Consider the following 13,663-nt stretch of genomic DNA (forward strand, 5'->3'; position numbering starts at 1 on the left):
CTACCTGACTAGCTAACTAACTAAAGAACTACCTAACTGACAAAAACAGTGCGCTCTCTTGGGGCAGCCTCTCAATCTAGTCGCTTTCTTGCTTTATGCCTGCATATGCCGCTCGGCGGGGATAGAGGGCTTGGCGGTCGCCAGTGCTCGCTACGGTTCAGGTAATGTCCGCGCGAGGCCCTCCGTCGTAGAGACTGAGGGAGGCGACTCCGCCGCCTCTGCTGTGATTCTTCGATATGCTCTCTTTTTTCTTTCTTGAAAAGTTCACTCTTTCACTCGACACAAAGGCGCCGCCGCTCGGGGGCCTGGCAGGTTCCTTTATCTCGCACGTCCTAAACACACGGCATGGAGGCGGCGCGGCGGATAGGTAGAAAAGAATTTAGGAGGCTTGAGGCTGAGGCAAAGAACTCCTCACCTGGTGAAGACACTAGGCAGTGGATGGGGCTTAGAATTCAAGCAGCCTTGCGCAGAGAACAATCAGATAAGGCCGGTGTCTGTCGACAAACTGCGAAAGTGCTGCGTTCGGCTTGGCTAGTCAAAACATCTGATTTCTGGAGTAAAACGAGCTGGCGTCTTCCTCATCTTCCTCTTCTACGACCTCGCAACTCCACCCAAGTCTCAAAGGACTCTGGACGATTCTCACGCTTTCATCCTCAGGCCAGATCTCCTCGGTCTCTCTCTCCTCGTCCATCCGCTCGAATGGCGGGGTCTCTTCTCCGTCGCCTTCCGCTTCTCTGCAGCTGCGCTCTTGGGCGGATTCAGACGCGACGCGGAGACCGCACGCCAACTCTGAAGTTGTCAAGTTGCATCCTTGCTCCCCCTCCCCGCAACTGCTCCCATGTCTCTCTGCCTCCGGGGCTTCTTCCGTCGCCATTCTCGTGGGGTAAGCCGGCGGGGCGCCTTGACCCGCTGAGTCCGTGAAGTTGCCTGCGTCATGCTCATCTTGAGCTGAGAGCTCCGGCGCGCCCGTGAACCGGCGTGCTCCAGTCTCTGTTTCGACTTGAAGCAGACACGCACTTCTGCTGTGCGCCTGTGCGCTCGCCCCCGCACTTTCTCCGGGTCTCTCCTCCTCGCTGCCATCGCCGCCGAGGCTCTGGGGGCTGCAGGGACTCGCCTCAGGCCCGCCGTCGCCCCTGTCTCCAAAGGGTTGGTCTGGCTGCTTGCGTCTCGGGTTCCTCGACTCGGTGTCTGCGCGGGGGGCGTTGCGTCCTTCGCAGGCGCAGTCTTCCGACAGCCAGGGAAAGTCTCCAGGGCTCTCCTTCTTGCAGGCGGCTGTCTCGGCAGCCGGGGCTGGTGCTCGCCATCTGACCCCGTCCTCTTCGTTCTCTTCTGCCTGCTGGAGTACTCCCGGCTGAAGAAGACGCGGGTAGGCATCTTCTTCAGCTGCCTCCGTCCAGAGTTCGGTCTCTGCATCTTCCTCTCCCTTCACACTCGCAGAGGGAAGCGAGCGTCTCCGCAGGCCTCTGAGTGCTGCGCCCGACTCTGGCCCCCCTCCGCCGAACCCGAGGCGTCTGCGTTGTCCTTTTGTAGGCAAAGGTGCACGCTGTAGGTCGCCTAAATCGCGAGCGCCTTTGCGTGGGCGCCTGCAGTTTCCTTCAGAAGCTCCGCGCGTTTCTGTCTGTTCATGCCTTCGCTCATAAGCGGCCGAAGCAAGGAAGAGGTGCACATCGGCTGGCGGTTCAGGCTGCGAAATCCAGGACTTCAGCCTTCGCGTGTTTGCTTCACAGCAGCCGATTGGGGGCTCGGGTCCCCGTGAGACCTGGGCGTCCCGTGAGGCGGCCGGCAAAGCTTCTCTCTCGCCAGCCTCCGCTGCGAAATGTCGGCCTGGCCGCGCCCGCGCAGATGCGCCGTCTGGGCTCCGAAGACCACCCTCGTCCTTGAGGCAAGCCAGCGGGCTCTGCCTCTCGCCCTCAAGCAGGCAAGAGGAAGGTGAGGCGGAGCAGTCAACGCCGGCGGTCGTAAGGGCGGAAGCCAAGCTCCGGTGTCTGAAGCTGCCATTCCACGACTCTCCTTCGTCTCTGGAATTCTCTGAAGCTCGCTCGCCGCCCCTCGCTCCCTTGGCCTCCGTGTCGTTCGCACCCAGCGCCAGGGGCCCGCGCCCGCCTCCAGCGGAAGGCGCCTCCTCGTGCCCAACCGCGGCGTCGAGTTCCGCCATTTTCTGCTCGGGCAGGTCAGGCAGGTGGTCATAGGTGTGTGACAGCCTGTGCGCGCAAACAGTGCTCCCCGCGTGCCTCGCTTCCGCCTCCACGACGGCCAAGTCTCGCTCGTCCACGGCGAACGTCGTCCGCGGCGCGTGGGCGGGAAGACTAACGGCGAAGCCCTGATGCACCCCGGGGGGCGGGTGGCTGAGCGTCCGGCTGACGAGGGTGTCTCTGCTGGATCCCCGTGTCGTCGCCTCGGGAATCTCTTCAAAGCCGAACGCAGGCACCGGCAGCTGCGCTCCGAGCGCGACGGCCAGCGCAGCCGCGGGGCATCGATGAAACGGCGACGTGGGACTAGACGCCAACAGGAAGCGCGCAGCCACAGCGGCGCGACCCGTGGCGCTGCGAGGGTAGCGCCCCGAAACTGCGATGGACGCCGCCACCGACGCCAGCGGAGACGCGTAGGGCGGCAGGGGCGCAGGCCCGCGGAGCGACGCGGCGCCGTGGTGGCTGCTGGGTCCGGCGGCGAGTGCGAAGGAGGCGCCGCGCGACGAAGGCGAAAAGAGGTTGGCGTGTGCGAACGGGTCTCCCCCCCCAAACTGGCTCTCAGACCTGGCGCTAGAGTGGGCCTGCGGCGACGCGACCGACCCCGAGTGCGCACTAGAGGCGTTCCGCGGCGACAGAAGGAAGTGGGCGCACGCCGGCAAAGACTCTCGGACGGTCCCTGCTGAGACGCCCTCGCCTGATGAGGACAGCGTTTGACTCAGGGAAGTCAGGCAGCGACTAAGCGGCGGTAGGTAGACCTCGGGAGAAGAAATGCCGGCGACGGGCGAGCTGGTAGGGGCCGGTGGGCAAACCAGCTCGGGCTGTGAGGTCCGGCCGTCGTCGAGCTCCTCGCGCAGAGGCAGGAACCTGTGTTCGACCTCTCGAGGCTTCGCTTCGCCTGCCAGGCCGGTCGGGCAGAAGTCGCTGGGAAGCCGCAGCTCCGATGCCGAGGCTGACGAAAGGAGGGGGATCCTCCGGCGATCGGATGATCCAGACAGCGCCTTCAAGGTCGGAACCACGACGTCGCTGTCGCTGCGGGATCTGACGCTGAACTTGTGTCTGCTTCTCTCGTCGTCTTTCCTTCGACTTCTCTCTTGAGAGTCTCTCGCGTCGTGCGTGTCGGCTCGGGCGTCACTCCCAGTCTCCATGCTGCCGAAGAGGCCGCGGAACAACCCGGAGGGCGCAGAAGCCGTGGCTCTCCGAATCCAAGGGAGGAGCGTAGTCGCGCTCGCCGGGCTGCGATCGTCGGGCGCGACTTGCGCTTCAAACGCCACCGTCGCTTGGCTGTGCGTGCGGAGACACGACGAGGACAAGAGGCGATCCAGCTCGCTGCGCCCATCCAGCGAAAGCAGGTGGTGGAACTCGCTGTCGGCCTTGAGGCACTGTTCATGGAGAATGGAGCAGGCGCGGTCAAGGGACCGGTGAGGCAGAAGCGCGATCTCCCTCGCATCTTGCAGGACGTCCACAGCCAGAAGAACCTCGAGCAACCTGAAGAGAAAGGAAATTAAGACGAACGGACACGAGTAGTCCGCGCGGCGATGCAGGCGCTCCGGGAGGCCACAACCCCAGAGGTGAAGAAAAGCGCTGCGTTTTCGCTGCTGCCGAGGAGCTCCTGGAGCGTGAATTCTGAGGATCGTACGTGTACACGGACGGCGGCACCGCTGCCAGGATACTCCAGTCCCCCGTCGGGGAACAGACAGCCCTGGCTTGACACCCGCCAGCGGGCGCTTTGCGCGGTTCGCTGCTTTCGCTTCTGCTTGCGGTCTGCGCCGCCCACGCGGCGGCCGTGGAAACCTACCCCTGGCAGAACGAGGCGCTGGGCGGTTCCACGAAGCAAGCGCCACGCGCGCCTCCGACGACTTCGGGGAGGTGGTCACTGACGGGGAAGCAAAGCACGTGACTAATCGAGATGAATACCATCCACACGCTCATCAAGATGTTGTGATAGAGATCCTGAGAAGAGCAAACCCGGCAACAAAGCCACGCAGCGACATGCCCGCGACGAAGCGGCACTCGTACTCTCCCCCCGCAGCCGACACCCGCGGCAATGGAGACCAGCTTCCGCCGCAGGTAGCCATTTACCGCGGCGCGAGAGGCAGCATATAGTTTCACTTGCGCCAAGGCAGGGCAGCCTTCCGCGGGCGCCCAAAGCAGCCCCGACTGGGCGGAGTAGGCATCAGTGGGTTCTACAGGAACAGCTCAAGCAAAGGGGACAACGCCTGAAAGGCAATGACTCGAGAGCGGCAAGCTTTTCGCGACGGGCTATTCTTCGAGGGTATTTCCCTGGAAAATTTTTTCCACAGGAAAACTGGACACGTTTTACTGGATCTCTTGTGCGACGAGCCTACCGCCATTTGCTCGGCCTCGAAAACGGTGTTCCCCTGAATGACGCCGACGCCGAGGAGCGTCCGAATGGCCAGGCGCTGCCACACTTGAAAAAAGACGAGGACTTTGATGGAAAGGAACTTTTGAAGCGGTTTGTAGGGCCGAATCAGCGACTCGGTGCAGAGGTAGAACTGAAGGAGCGAGAGCATGCAGATGAATACTGACCCCAGCAGCACCAGAGAGGTCGCTGCCGCCATGCCGCGGAACAGAAACCAATCTGAAGCTCGGTACATCAGCACGGTCGGCAGGGAGAGGAAGACAGGAAAGAACGACAGGAGAGCGCCGATGTCGCGCGAATCAATTCTCAGAGCTGGGAAATCAGCCGATGGCGAGGCCTGAGGAGAGACGTTCACAGAGGGCGGAGAATGATCGCCTACGTCGTCCGAAAACGTCTTATCGCCCGGCGTGGTGCCTCCTGAATCCATCAGGCTTGAAGCAACAAGGGGTGCCTCTTGAAGAGCAGAAGTTGAATGCGCGAGGAGAGGCATCGAGTCGCTGTCGTAGATTGCTTGCAGGAGAGAGATGACGCCGACGAGGGGCACGACGAGCACGAACTGCATCACGCCTACTTTGAGGTAGCGGAGGATGTGCGGCTTCGGATGGAAAGAAGGAATGAAGAAATTCAGGGGTGGGACGGCATTCACCAACTTTGGGTTGCAGGCTAGCGTCATTGAGATACATCGGTCATTTCCTGAAGCAAGCGCATCGGGGAAGGGGGGGGGCAGGATTTATGAATGACTCAAACACGCGCTTCCTACAACTCGAATAGCGGAACACGAGGGAACTACTGGGAATGGCCACCAGCTGAGTTGCGGGGTACCCCAAAGGGAGCCCGAGACCCGCAGGGAAATTGAGAAGGCAGTATCTGAGAGACGCTGCAGTCCCTTGTAGCGCGCCACGTTTATCATCCATTAGAAGAAGCAGCCCGCACCCCTGGAAGAATCCCAATATCAATCACGCGCGAGGTCGCCTCCAAAAAGGAAACGGTGTCTCCCATTGGGGTCTCTTGTTTCGGGTGCAGTGAAAGCGTGGTGCCTCGGACTCACCGCAGCAATTGATCATGAGGACGAGAAAGCTGTAAAGGGCTCCAGCTTGGCCAAGGTCTCGAAGGAAGTCAATAAAGATCTCCTCAACGCGGGCCTCGGACGCTGCCGTGGTAGCGAACAGGCCGGCGTCTGGAACTCTGGCAGAGTCACCGAGCGAACTTGAGTCGTCCAAATACTCCTCGAGGCCCTGAGATGATGCCTCGCTTTGGGGCGCAAGGCGCGACGCAGGCGTCACAGACGTCGCGACGGCGGCTGGTGAGGCAGAGGCGCCGACAGTGTAGGATGAAAGAGAGGAGCGAGAGTCCGAGGGGGGCGCAGCACTGGAAAGCGTGTGAGCAAAGTAGATCAGAGAAGCGATTGCGAAGGTGGGGCTGACCAGGCATATGCGACAGACGTAACGCTGCAAACTAGGCTCGTAGTAGTTCATGAGGTGTTTGCAGACAAGCGTGAAAGATATGGCTATGCAGAGAAGGCAGCAGCACACAGAGACAAGGAGGAGGAATAGGAAGACGGCGGGAAGCGAGGAGAGCACAGGAAATGCCGAGCGAAGAAGTGCCGATGAATGAACAATCAATGACAGAAGCGTCGGCTGCCATTCAGCCGGGACGGTAGAACTAAGCGACGCTGAATTCGAACTGAAGATAGTCTCCACAAAATGAAGTATTTTTGCTAACCAGGGGCCTTCTCCGCCGTCAAGGCCTGTTGGAGCATCGGAAGAATCGCCCCTGCGTTTTGTACTGCACTCGGGTAGAGGCAAAAGACTGGTAGGAGTCTCCTCCGTCAAGCCTGCGGGCACAGTCCCCAGGCTTCTCTTGCTGCCGGTAGCTTTTATGTGATCTGCCATGAGCATGTTTCCCAACTGACTTGCCCTGGACATCGGCAGCAGCACTCCAAAAAACAGAAACACGCAAAAGAGGAAGGCAAGCAACGATAAGAACGCCGCTCGGCGCCTTCGGCGCCGTGACTCAGGAGGTTGGATCAGAGACGGGAGAGTGAAGAAGCCTGTGGAGGTGCGGGAGGACGCGAATAGACGGACATCCGAGCAGGGAGAGAAAGGCACTCTCGCGGAGGAGAAACCGGATCGGGGGACACACGTGTGTTCCCCGCCGTCGGCACTGCAGAGCTGTGCTTCTGAAGCTTCTCCGTTGTAGCGGCATCCGGAAGAGCAGCGCGCACAGGAAGCTGCCGACGAGCAGGGAACTTCATCTTGAGAAGAGACAGAGGAGGGACCGCACATGCAGCCTGCTTCTTGGGACTGTCCAGAACTCCAGAACGGGAGCGTCGAATTCGCCAGACGCGGAGGGCGTGACCGTGTGGCGAGGCGTTCGCGACCCCGCTGGGCCGACACCACTCCTGGCTCAGTCTTCACACGGTATGATGGCGGATCGCCGCTCTCAAAAAGACACGACGACCGCAATGATTGAAAAAAGGACTCCTCATCTGTATTGCCACACGCGACGGACTGGCAAGGGGACGATGCAAAGGAAGGCGAGCGCGACAATTCAGACTGCGGCGACCTCGTTGGCGACTGTGACTTTCCAGTGGAGGCTGCGTTGGCGCAGCACAACGGAGAAGGAGAACGTGAAGCGGAGGGAAAGGCGAAAGGTTCAGCATGTGAGTAAGTAAACGTCAAAGGAGACCCCGAGGCGTCGCCTGAATCCAGAACGACGGTAACGTCGTCCGGGGGTGAAGACGACAACGTGGAGTCGCGAGGCGAGCTGTCGTCACTGCGGGGTGTTTGAACAGCTTGAGTGAGTGCGCACGCAGAGAAAAGGAGCTGTCTCTGCCTTCTCTCAGCTTTCTCTTCGGAGTTGCCATAGCCGGAGAGGAGAGGAGCCTGCGAGGCGATGCAGTAAGTAGAGTACGAATGGAAAAGAGGAGGCGCCCTCATCTTATTCTTAGAACTGAACACATTCCAAAAAGCACGTCGTCTCTCTGGATTGGTCCCCAATGAGGGCAACCGCCGAACTAAAGCCAAGTGGGAGCTTACAGACGATCTGGTAGCCAGCAGTGAGAAGCCTAGGTATCAGCGGCGCGGATGGAGCAGCAGTGGATGTGTCGTGCATCGCAGTTTTGCTGCCTTCGCTGTCCGCACGAGACTCGGTCTAACTGGAGCAAAACACATCAAACAGTTTTCCAGGCGACAACAGCTGAAACGTGGCTCAGCTTGTGTGCGTCTCAGGGTGCATCGCAGGGCGGACACAAACGGGAAACAACCTTTCGACGCACAAGCTCCCGAGGTGGGCAGTATGCCACAAAGGCGGTTAGAGGACCACGCAGCCGATAGTATAAGGCGAGAAACGGCAGGCAGCTTTAAGGAGGCAGGCTCGAAAGCTGGAGGACGTGTTGAGAGAGAGATGGTAGTAAGCAGAGAAACTGGGCTTCGTTGAGACCCGGATACGGTACAAAAAAGAACGAATTAACGTAAGGCGGAGGTCCTGTCGACGTTTAACAATAAGCGGGCCAAAAGCCGGTCGTGTTCGGTCTTTCTGAAGCGAAGCGGAGATCGGCTGATTCTTATCTGAGGCATCCCCGTTTGCTGTGTGCCTCAGCTCGCAAATGACAGCCGAGTTCGTGCCTACAAGGTCCGAGGGCGTCGTTTTGCGAAGATAACGATGTCATGTTAATCCGCAGGGTGCACACGGGTCGCCAGCTCTGGAGGTCAGATTTTCGCGAAACACATTTTCTCACACGGAAAACATGCAGTCTGGATGCCTGTGTTTGGGCATCTACTGTTGCATTCATAGAGCCTTGCTTCACTAGATTACACACGAGCCTGCAATGGCAAACGCGCATCCCCCTGTTTTCGACTTCAAAAGCCCTTCAGATTGAGGAACCGGGCGCGCGAATGCTCGTGGGCGGCCGTCGGGCCACGTGCAGTCAGCTCTCGTTGCCAGAGTCAGTCCACGACCACAACGGATGCGCCTGAAACCAGCGGAGGCAGTGCTTGAGTTGCACTTTCCTTTGTGCAGATGGCAACCGTTTACATGCCGAAAAACGAAAGGAACCCAGAGTCTCCCCCACGCCCGACCGCGTCTCGCCCCGAGGTCTGTCTCCCTGCCGCGGGAAGGAGACAGTTTAGCGTTGTGCACAAGTGCACTGAAGCAGCGCCTGACGCGATTGCCAAAAATCGCGGTCCGCCAATGGCAGCCTTTGCGGTGCGACCCTTCAGGCGCACCAAGGCAGCAAGCGAGACTCAGCATGCGTGTTTCACGGCATACTAGAGCGAGCAGTTTTCGGTAGCTGTTTCAGAGGCCACGAGCGTACGCAGAAGAGATGATGCAGCAGCGAGCGAACGCCGCTGCCAGCGCTGCGACGGGGCGGCGGCCCTAGTGGCGGTCAAAGACGTCCCGCTTCTAGCACCGCTTCCTGAACTTGAGTGTCATTCTTTTGTCTCGCAAGCACCGCGACAAATTGCTCCAGAGGCGCCAAGTGCATGGTGGATGTGCGGCGTAACGAATCACACACAGGATTCCCCCCTTAAAGAGTACGGCTAACTCGACACTGCCTTTTTGCCTGCACAGCCGCTGGGAAATTCAAAAACTCGCGCTAAGGTCCCCTGCGCGTCCACATCTGCGACCCGCCACAGCCTGCATGATACCACCTTCGTGAGTTCTGAGAAGAATCAGTGAACTCCGATTTTCTGAATCGTGGTCATTCGTCCCCTAGCGACACGCAGCCTTTTTCAGGCATCCGGCCGGCCGAGCGGGGAAGCTGCTAACCACTGTATCGCTTCACGGGAGGAACACCCGTCCCACAACTACAGAATAGTTCACACAATCGGCTCTCGACGGCCGCGGAGAGCCTAGGGAGCGGTGGCAAGCGACAGGCTTCTTCAATTCGCTTCCGGTAGCGCTGGCTCGTGGAACACTTCTCCTTGCTACCGCACGCTGCCGCCGCAAACTCACGCAACGACGACGCTTGGTTGAATGCTAAAGCGAAGATTCCAAACGGCGTCACCCCAAGGTACAATTCCAGCTGCAAGCAGTGGTCACTGGGGGAGTTTGCGTCGAAGCGAGACGCCACAGCATAAGAGGCATCGCGCACTGCCTGCGGAGCTCTACGCCCATGTGGAGGAGTTCCTTCCGAGTATCCCTAGCCTCATCGATGCGACTCATGAACGGGTCTGCGTCGTCTGTCTGCGCCCGCCTGTGTGTGCCGCCGAGACACTGGAGGACGCAGAACTCTGTGAAGAAGCCTCAACGCGCCGATAGCCGTACACTATTGTCGAGGCGTGTTTCAGACTGCCTTAACAGACTGTGGATCTTCATGCTGAGGTGGAAAAACCCTGTGTGGCAACGGCAGGCAGTGCAGCGCAGCAAGTCAGCAACACGGGTGCAGTAAATGAAAAGCCCACAGAGCGCGTGCGGCGACTTGAGGCCAACGCGCAGGCAACCGGTAGTTGCCGCAGTGCTCTCGTGGAACCGCGGAGACGTAACTGCTGCTAGTGAGTCGTCTCGATTTTACGCGGAGACAAAGACCCTTGCCTGTTCAGGCAGACACATTTTCGAGTTTTGGGTTGTGTCGAAGATGTGCGGTCGTGGCGCATACAAAGGAGTCCCCTGTTTCAGAGTAGTTCCCCAGGAGTAGCCGTTCTGGGCGGCGCGGCATGCGCCGAAGCCACGATTTTGAAGGCAACCCAGCCGACACCGGCGTCCTCCTCGCTGTCTTGATTTCCTCCATGCTCTTTCGACTAAATCCTCTCAACGATCCGTGCTTAGCACACGGAGGCAACTCGAGCTTGACATCCCTCTCCAGGGCTCATCCACTTTCGGAGACCCGCCCCGACGCGCCGTCTTGTGCGGGCAAGAGATGAGACAGCCCCTCGCGGAGCCTCATGACTTCTTTCGGCCCTTTCGCATCACCCCTTGTATGTCTATTCGCGCCCACCTGGACTTGAAAAAAGGGAAAACGCAAGAGTTCGCTCAGCGCCGGGCTCCCTCCCCTTGTCTCGCCGCGGGCGACGGCATCCGCCAACACCGCCGGGCTTGCACATCGGCGCGAGAAGCCGAAACAGAAAAGCCGGCCTGGAGTGCCCTTCGCCGAAAAGTGGAGAGTGTAGCCTACAGGTTTCTTTTGCTTGTCTCTTTCCGCCGCCTTACTCATGAGAAGTCCATTCTTACGCCCCTGACACGATCTCGGGGGATCTCTCGATTTCGCGCCCCCGCTCCAGCACACGGTGCCCGCATCGCGGCCTCTACACTGACGCAGTTGTGACAGGCCCCTCGATTTCTTCACAGACCTGTTTTCGCTGTGCTCTACCTGTGAAGGAGGTTCACTCCGAGTTGCTGCAGAGACGCGGGCGTGGCGTCTCGCGAGCGCCAGGGGGTCACCTCGCCCGCTGGGCGGTCTTCCTGTCTCCCCTACGGGAGCAGGCGCACGCGGCGGCCAGCTGCCGACCCTGGCTCCCCATCTCCGGTTTTCTCTCTTTCACGAAGAGCTGCAAGGCGCTATGGACTTTCTCTGTGCGAGGACGCGCTGAGTCCGCCGACAATCCGCTGAGGATGTGGGCTGCCGGCCTTCTTCTCTTCATCGGGGTGGCGTGTCGCCTCACGCTCGGTGCGCAGGTCCCGAGCGAGGAGGCCGACCCGCTGCTTGCGGACGGCCCCCGCGATACTCCCGCCGAGGGTCTCGATGGGTGGCGAGCTGCGTCGCCCCTGCGCGAGCTGGAGCTCGACGGCGCAGACCCCCTAACCGCCCAGGCGCTGCCGGTTGCGGCGTACAGTTCGTTCGGCGCGGGGGAGCAGCAGCGCGTCTCTGGAGAAGAGACGGAGGCCGAAGCCACGCGGCGGAGCGGGCCCTGGTCGTCGCGCACATGGAGGGGGATGTCCCGGAGACGGCGGCGGCGAGCCGAGGCCGGAGGCGCAGGCGAGACGGGGAGTGCGACAGAAGCCGAGAGAGACAGCGGGGCGTGGACGAATGCGTTGTCTGCCGGCGGCGCGGAGAGCCAGGCGGAGCGTGTGTTCACCAGTGACCGCGAATCTGAGGCGAGACCCCCGCTCTTCACCGAAGTGATTCCGCAGCCGTTGCGGCATCTGCCGTCCTCCCCCAGCCCCTGGCAGAGGACGCCCTCAGCTGGCGCGGACGCGGCGGAGCGAGCGCCGGCGGAGCCGGCCGTTGGAGGCAAGCCGGACTCGGAGTCGTGGCGGAAGAATAAGGCGTCGATGGGGCGCTGGCGCAAAAGTCTGACGCGCGCGCGCTCGTTGGTGTTACTGGCGCAGATGTGCGCGCATCTGGCACTGGCATTCGCGAGTGTGTCTCTGGTTGTCTTCAGCATCTCTCGAGCCGTCGCAGTGAACTCGGAGCTGGCCGAGCTGGAGACCAACTACCTGGGCGACATATTGCTGTCCATGCCTGGTCAGGACAACGCGTCGCGTCTGCTGTTTTGGCTGTCGTATCTGCAGAACTCGCCGGGGAGCGGCATCATCAAAATCGAGCGGGCGACTAGCACCCTCCTTACTTTTCTGCAGTCCTACATGCTGCCTCTGCTGAGCGCGCAGCACTACCGGCTGCAGCGAAAAGTGTGTGTGATTGTCGCGTCCTGTTCGGCCTTCATGTTTGCGACCTCCGCCATCCTCATTCGCCCGCTCGTCCCCAAGAAGCTGCAGCACAGGTACAAGCACATCTGCATGTCCCTGGGCCTTCTCTGGAGTCTCCTGCCGCTCCTCCTCGTCGCCGCTGACCACGCCCGCGGCCACTTCCGTCACAAAAACGCCGCGCAGCTGAAGCGGCTAGCCAAACTCGCCGAAAAGCACATAATGATGCGAGGCATCACTCTCCTTGGCTCGCTCAGAGAACGCACAAACTTCAAACACATCGTCGGCTTCGTCGTCGCCGACGCTTCCCTCACGGTCTCCTTCCTCTCCGCCGTCAGCCGCATCGCGTACTCGCGCGACAACGCCGACGGCGGAGGGGAGGTGGGCGGCCACGAGAAAAGCGCGGAGAAAACCGCCTAAGGTGGGGGGGGGGCCTTCGCCGGCTGACGAGGCTCCCCCTGACCGTATCGCATCCTTCACTCGGTTGTGCCGCAGGTCTGTAGAACCTTCCGCCGCTCGAGGTTGGCGTGGCAGGGCCAAAATCGGTCTGCACGTGCCCGTTTTGTAAAGTGTTTCCCTACGGACAGGAGGTGCAGGTGTGCGGCTGGGTCGGTACAGACAGGCGTGCCCGGACTCAGAGTATGTCGCCTCTCCACGCTGGTGGAAGGCCGGCGGAAAGAGAGTTGAAGCAGCGACTTCGTCACGCGGAGAGGCCGCGCAGCCGCGAAGAGGAAACTGAACGAGACAGCGCGTCCCTCTGCCTTCAGGCGGGAGGTGGGATGACCTTGCGGCGTCTGTACCCTTCACCCGAACCAGTTTTGGAAGTTGCGGAGCTTCCTTGTCACGTGTGACACGCGGGGCCCTATGTGACGTCGTGGGGGACAGCGCCGTGGGTGACGGGCCCGCTCGGGCCTCAGAGCTGCCGGCGGTGAGTGCACACGCGAACGCTGATATGCTAGGCGACGGCGGTGGCGCAGGAAGAACCGTGACGCAGGCACTTTGATTTTTATGTGTATCATTTGAGAATTTTGGGATGGAAAGGAGGGGGGGGGGGTGCGCCTGTTGACGAGGGGCGGCTGCGCAGAAATAGAAAGTGCCCGCCTGTCTGAATATGAAGACTCCGTGGCGGCACCGGGCGTGTACCACACCATAAGCTGCAACCTGATGGCTGCACGATTTCTTATGTGACTTAATTCGAAAGACTCGCAGTGTGCCCGTGCTTCTGCCGGTTTCTGATTCAGTCTAAACCCTAAAGAGAGCTCCTGTCCGGCTCGTGGTGCCCACGGACAGATGTGCTGCGGAGGATGTTTCCTCTCAGCTCTTACTCGCTCTGCTTGGTAGCCTGCACTGTTTGGTGGTTTTTTGAGAGACAGTCAGCGCAGGTTGAGGAGGACACGCCACGCACAGTCGCAAAGCGATGCAGTGTTTCACAAAAGGATTGCGTAGCGAAAGCTCCGCGCGTTTGCCGCAGCAGTGCCCGTGCAGAAAAGCAAATCATTGTGCGAGGCGG

The 13,663-nt window shown here is 60.5% G+C and overlaps 2 protein-coding genes across 2 annotated transcripts; one reads left to right on the forward strand and one right to left on the reverse strand.

Annotated features, from left to right (window-relative positions):
- Nucleotides 1-535: 535 nt before the first annotated feature.
- Nucleotides 536-7,508, reverse strand: BESB_047730 (uncharacterized protein; the record flags this gene model as incomplete). Its single annotated transcript, XM_029363224.1, has 4 exons — nt 536-3,674; nt 3,985-4,139; nt 4,535-5,262; nt 5,618-7,508. 4 exons carry the CDS (start codon nt 7,506-7,508, stop codon nt 536-538), a joined length of 5,913 nt encoding a protein of 1,970 aa, XP_029220590.1.
- A 3,613-nt stretch (nt 7,509-11,121) lies between these two features.
- Nucleotides 11,122-12,573, forward strand: BESB_047740 (uncharacterized protein; the record flags this gene model as incomplete). Its single annotated transcript, XM_029363225.1, has 1 exon — nt 11,122-12,573. The coding sequence occupies one exon, from the start codon at nt 11,122-11,124 to the stop codon at nt 12,571-12,573; it is 1,452 nt and encodes a 483-aa protein (XP_029220591.1).
- Between the last annotated feature and the right edge of the window lie 1,090 nt (nt 12,574-13,663).

The sequence above is a fragment of the Besnoitia besnoiti genome, chromosome III, assembly GCF_002563875.1.
Source record: "Besnoitia besnoiti strain Bb-Ger1 chromosome III, whole genome shotgun sequence".
NCBI lineage: Eukaryota > Apicomplexa > Conoidasida > Eucoccidiorida > Sarcocystidae > Besnoitia > Besnoitia besnoiti.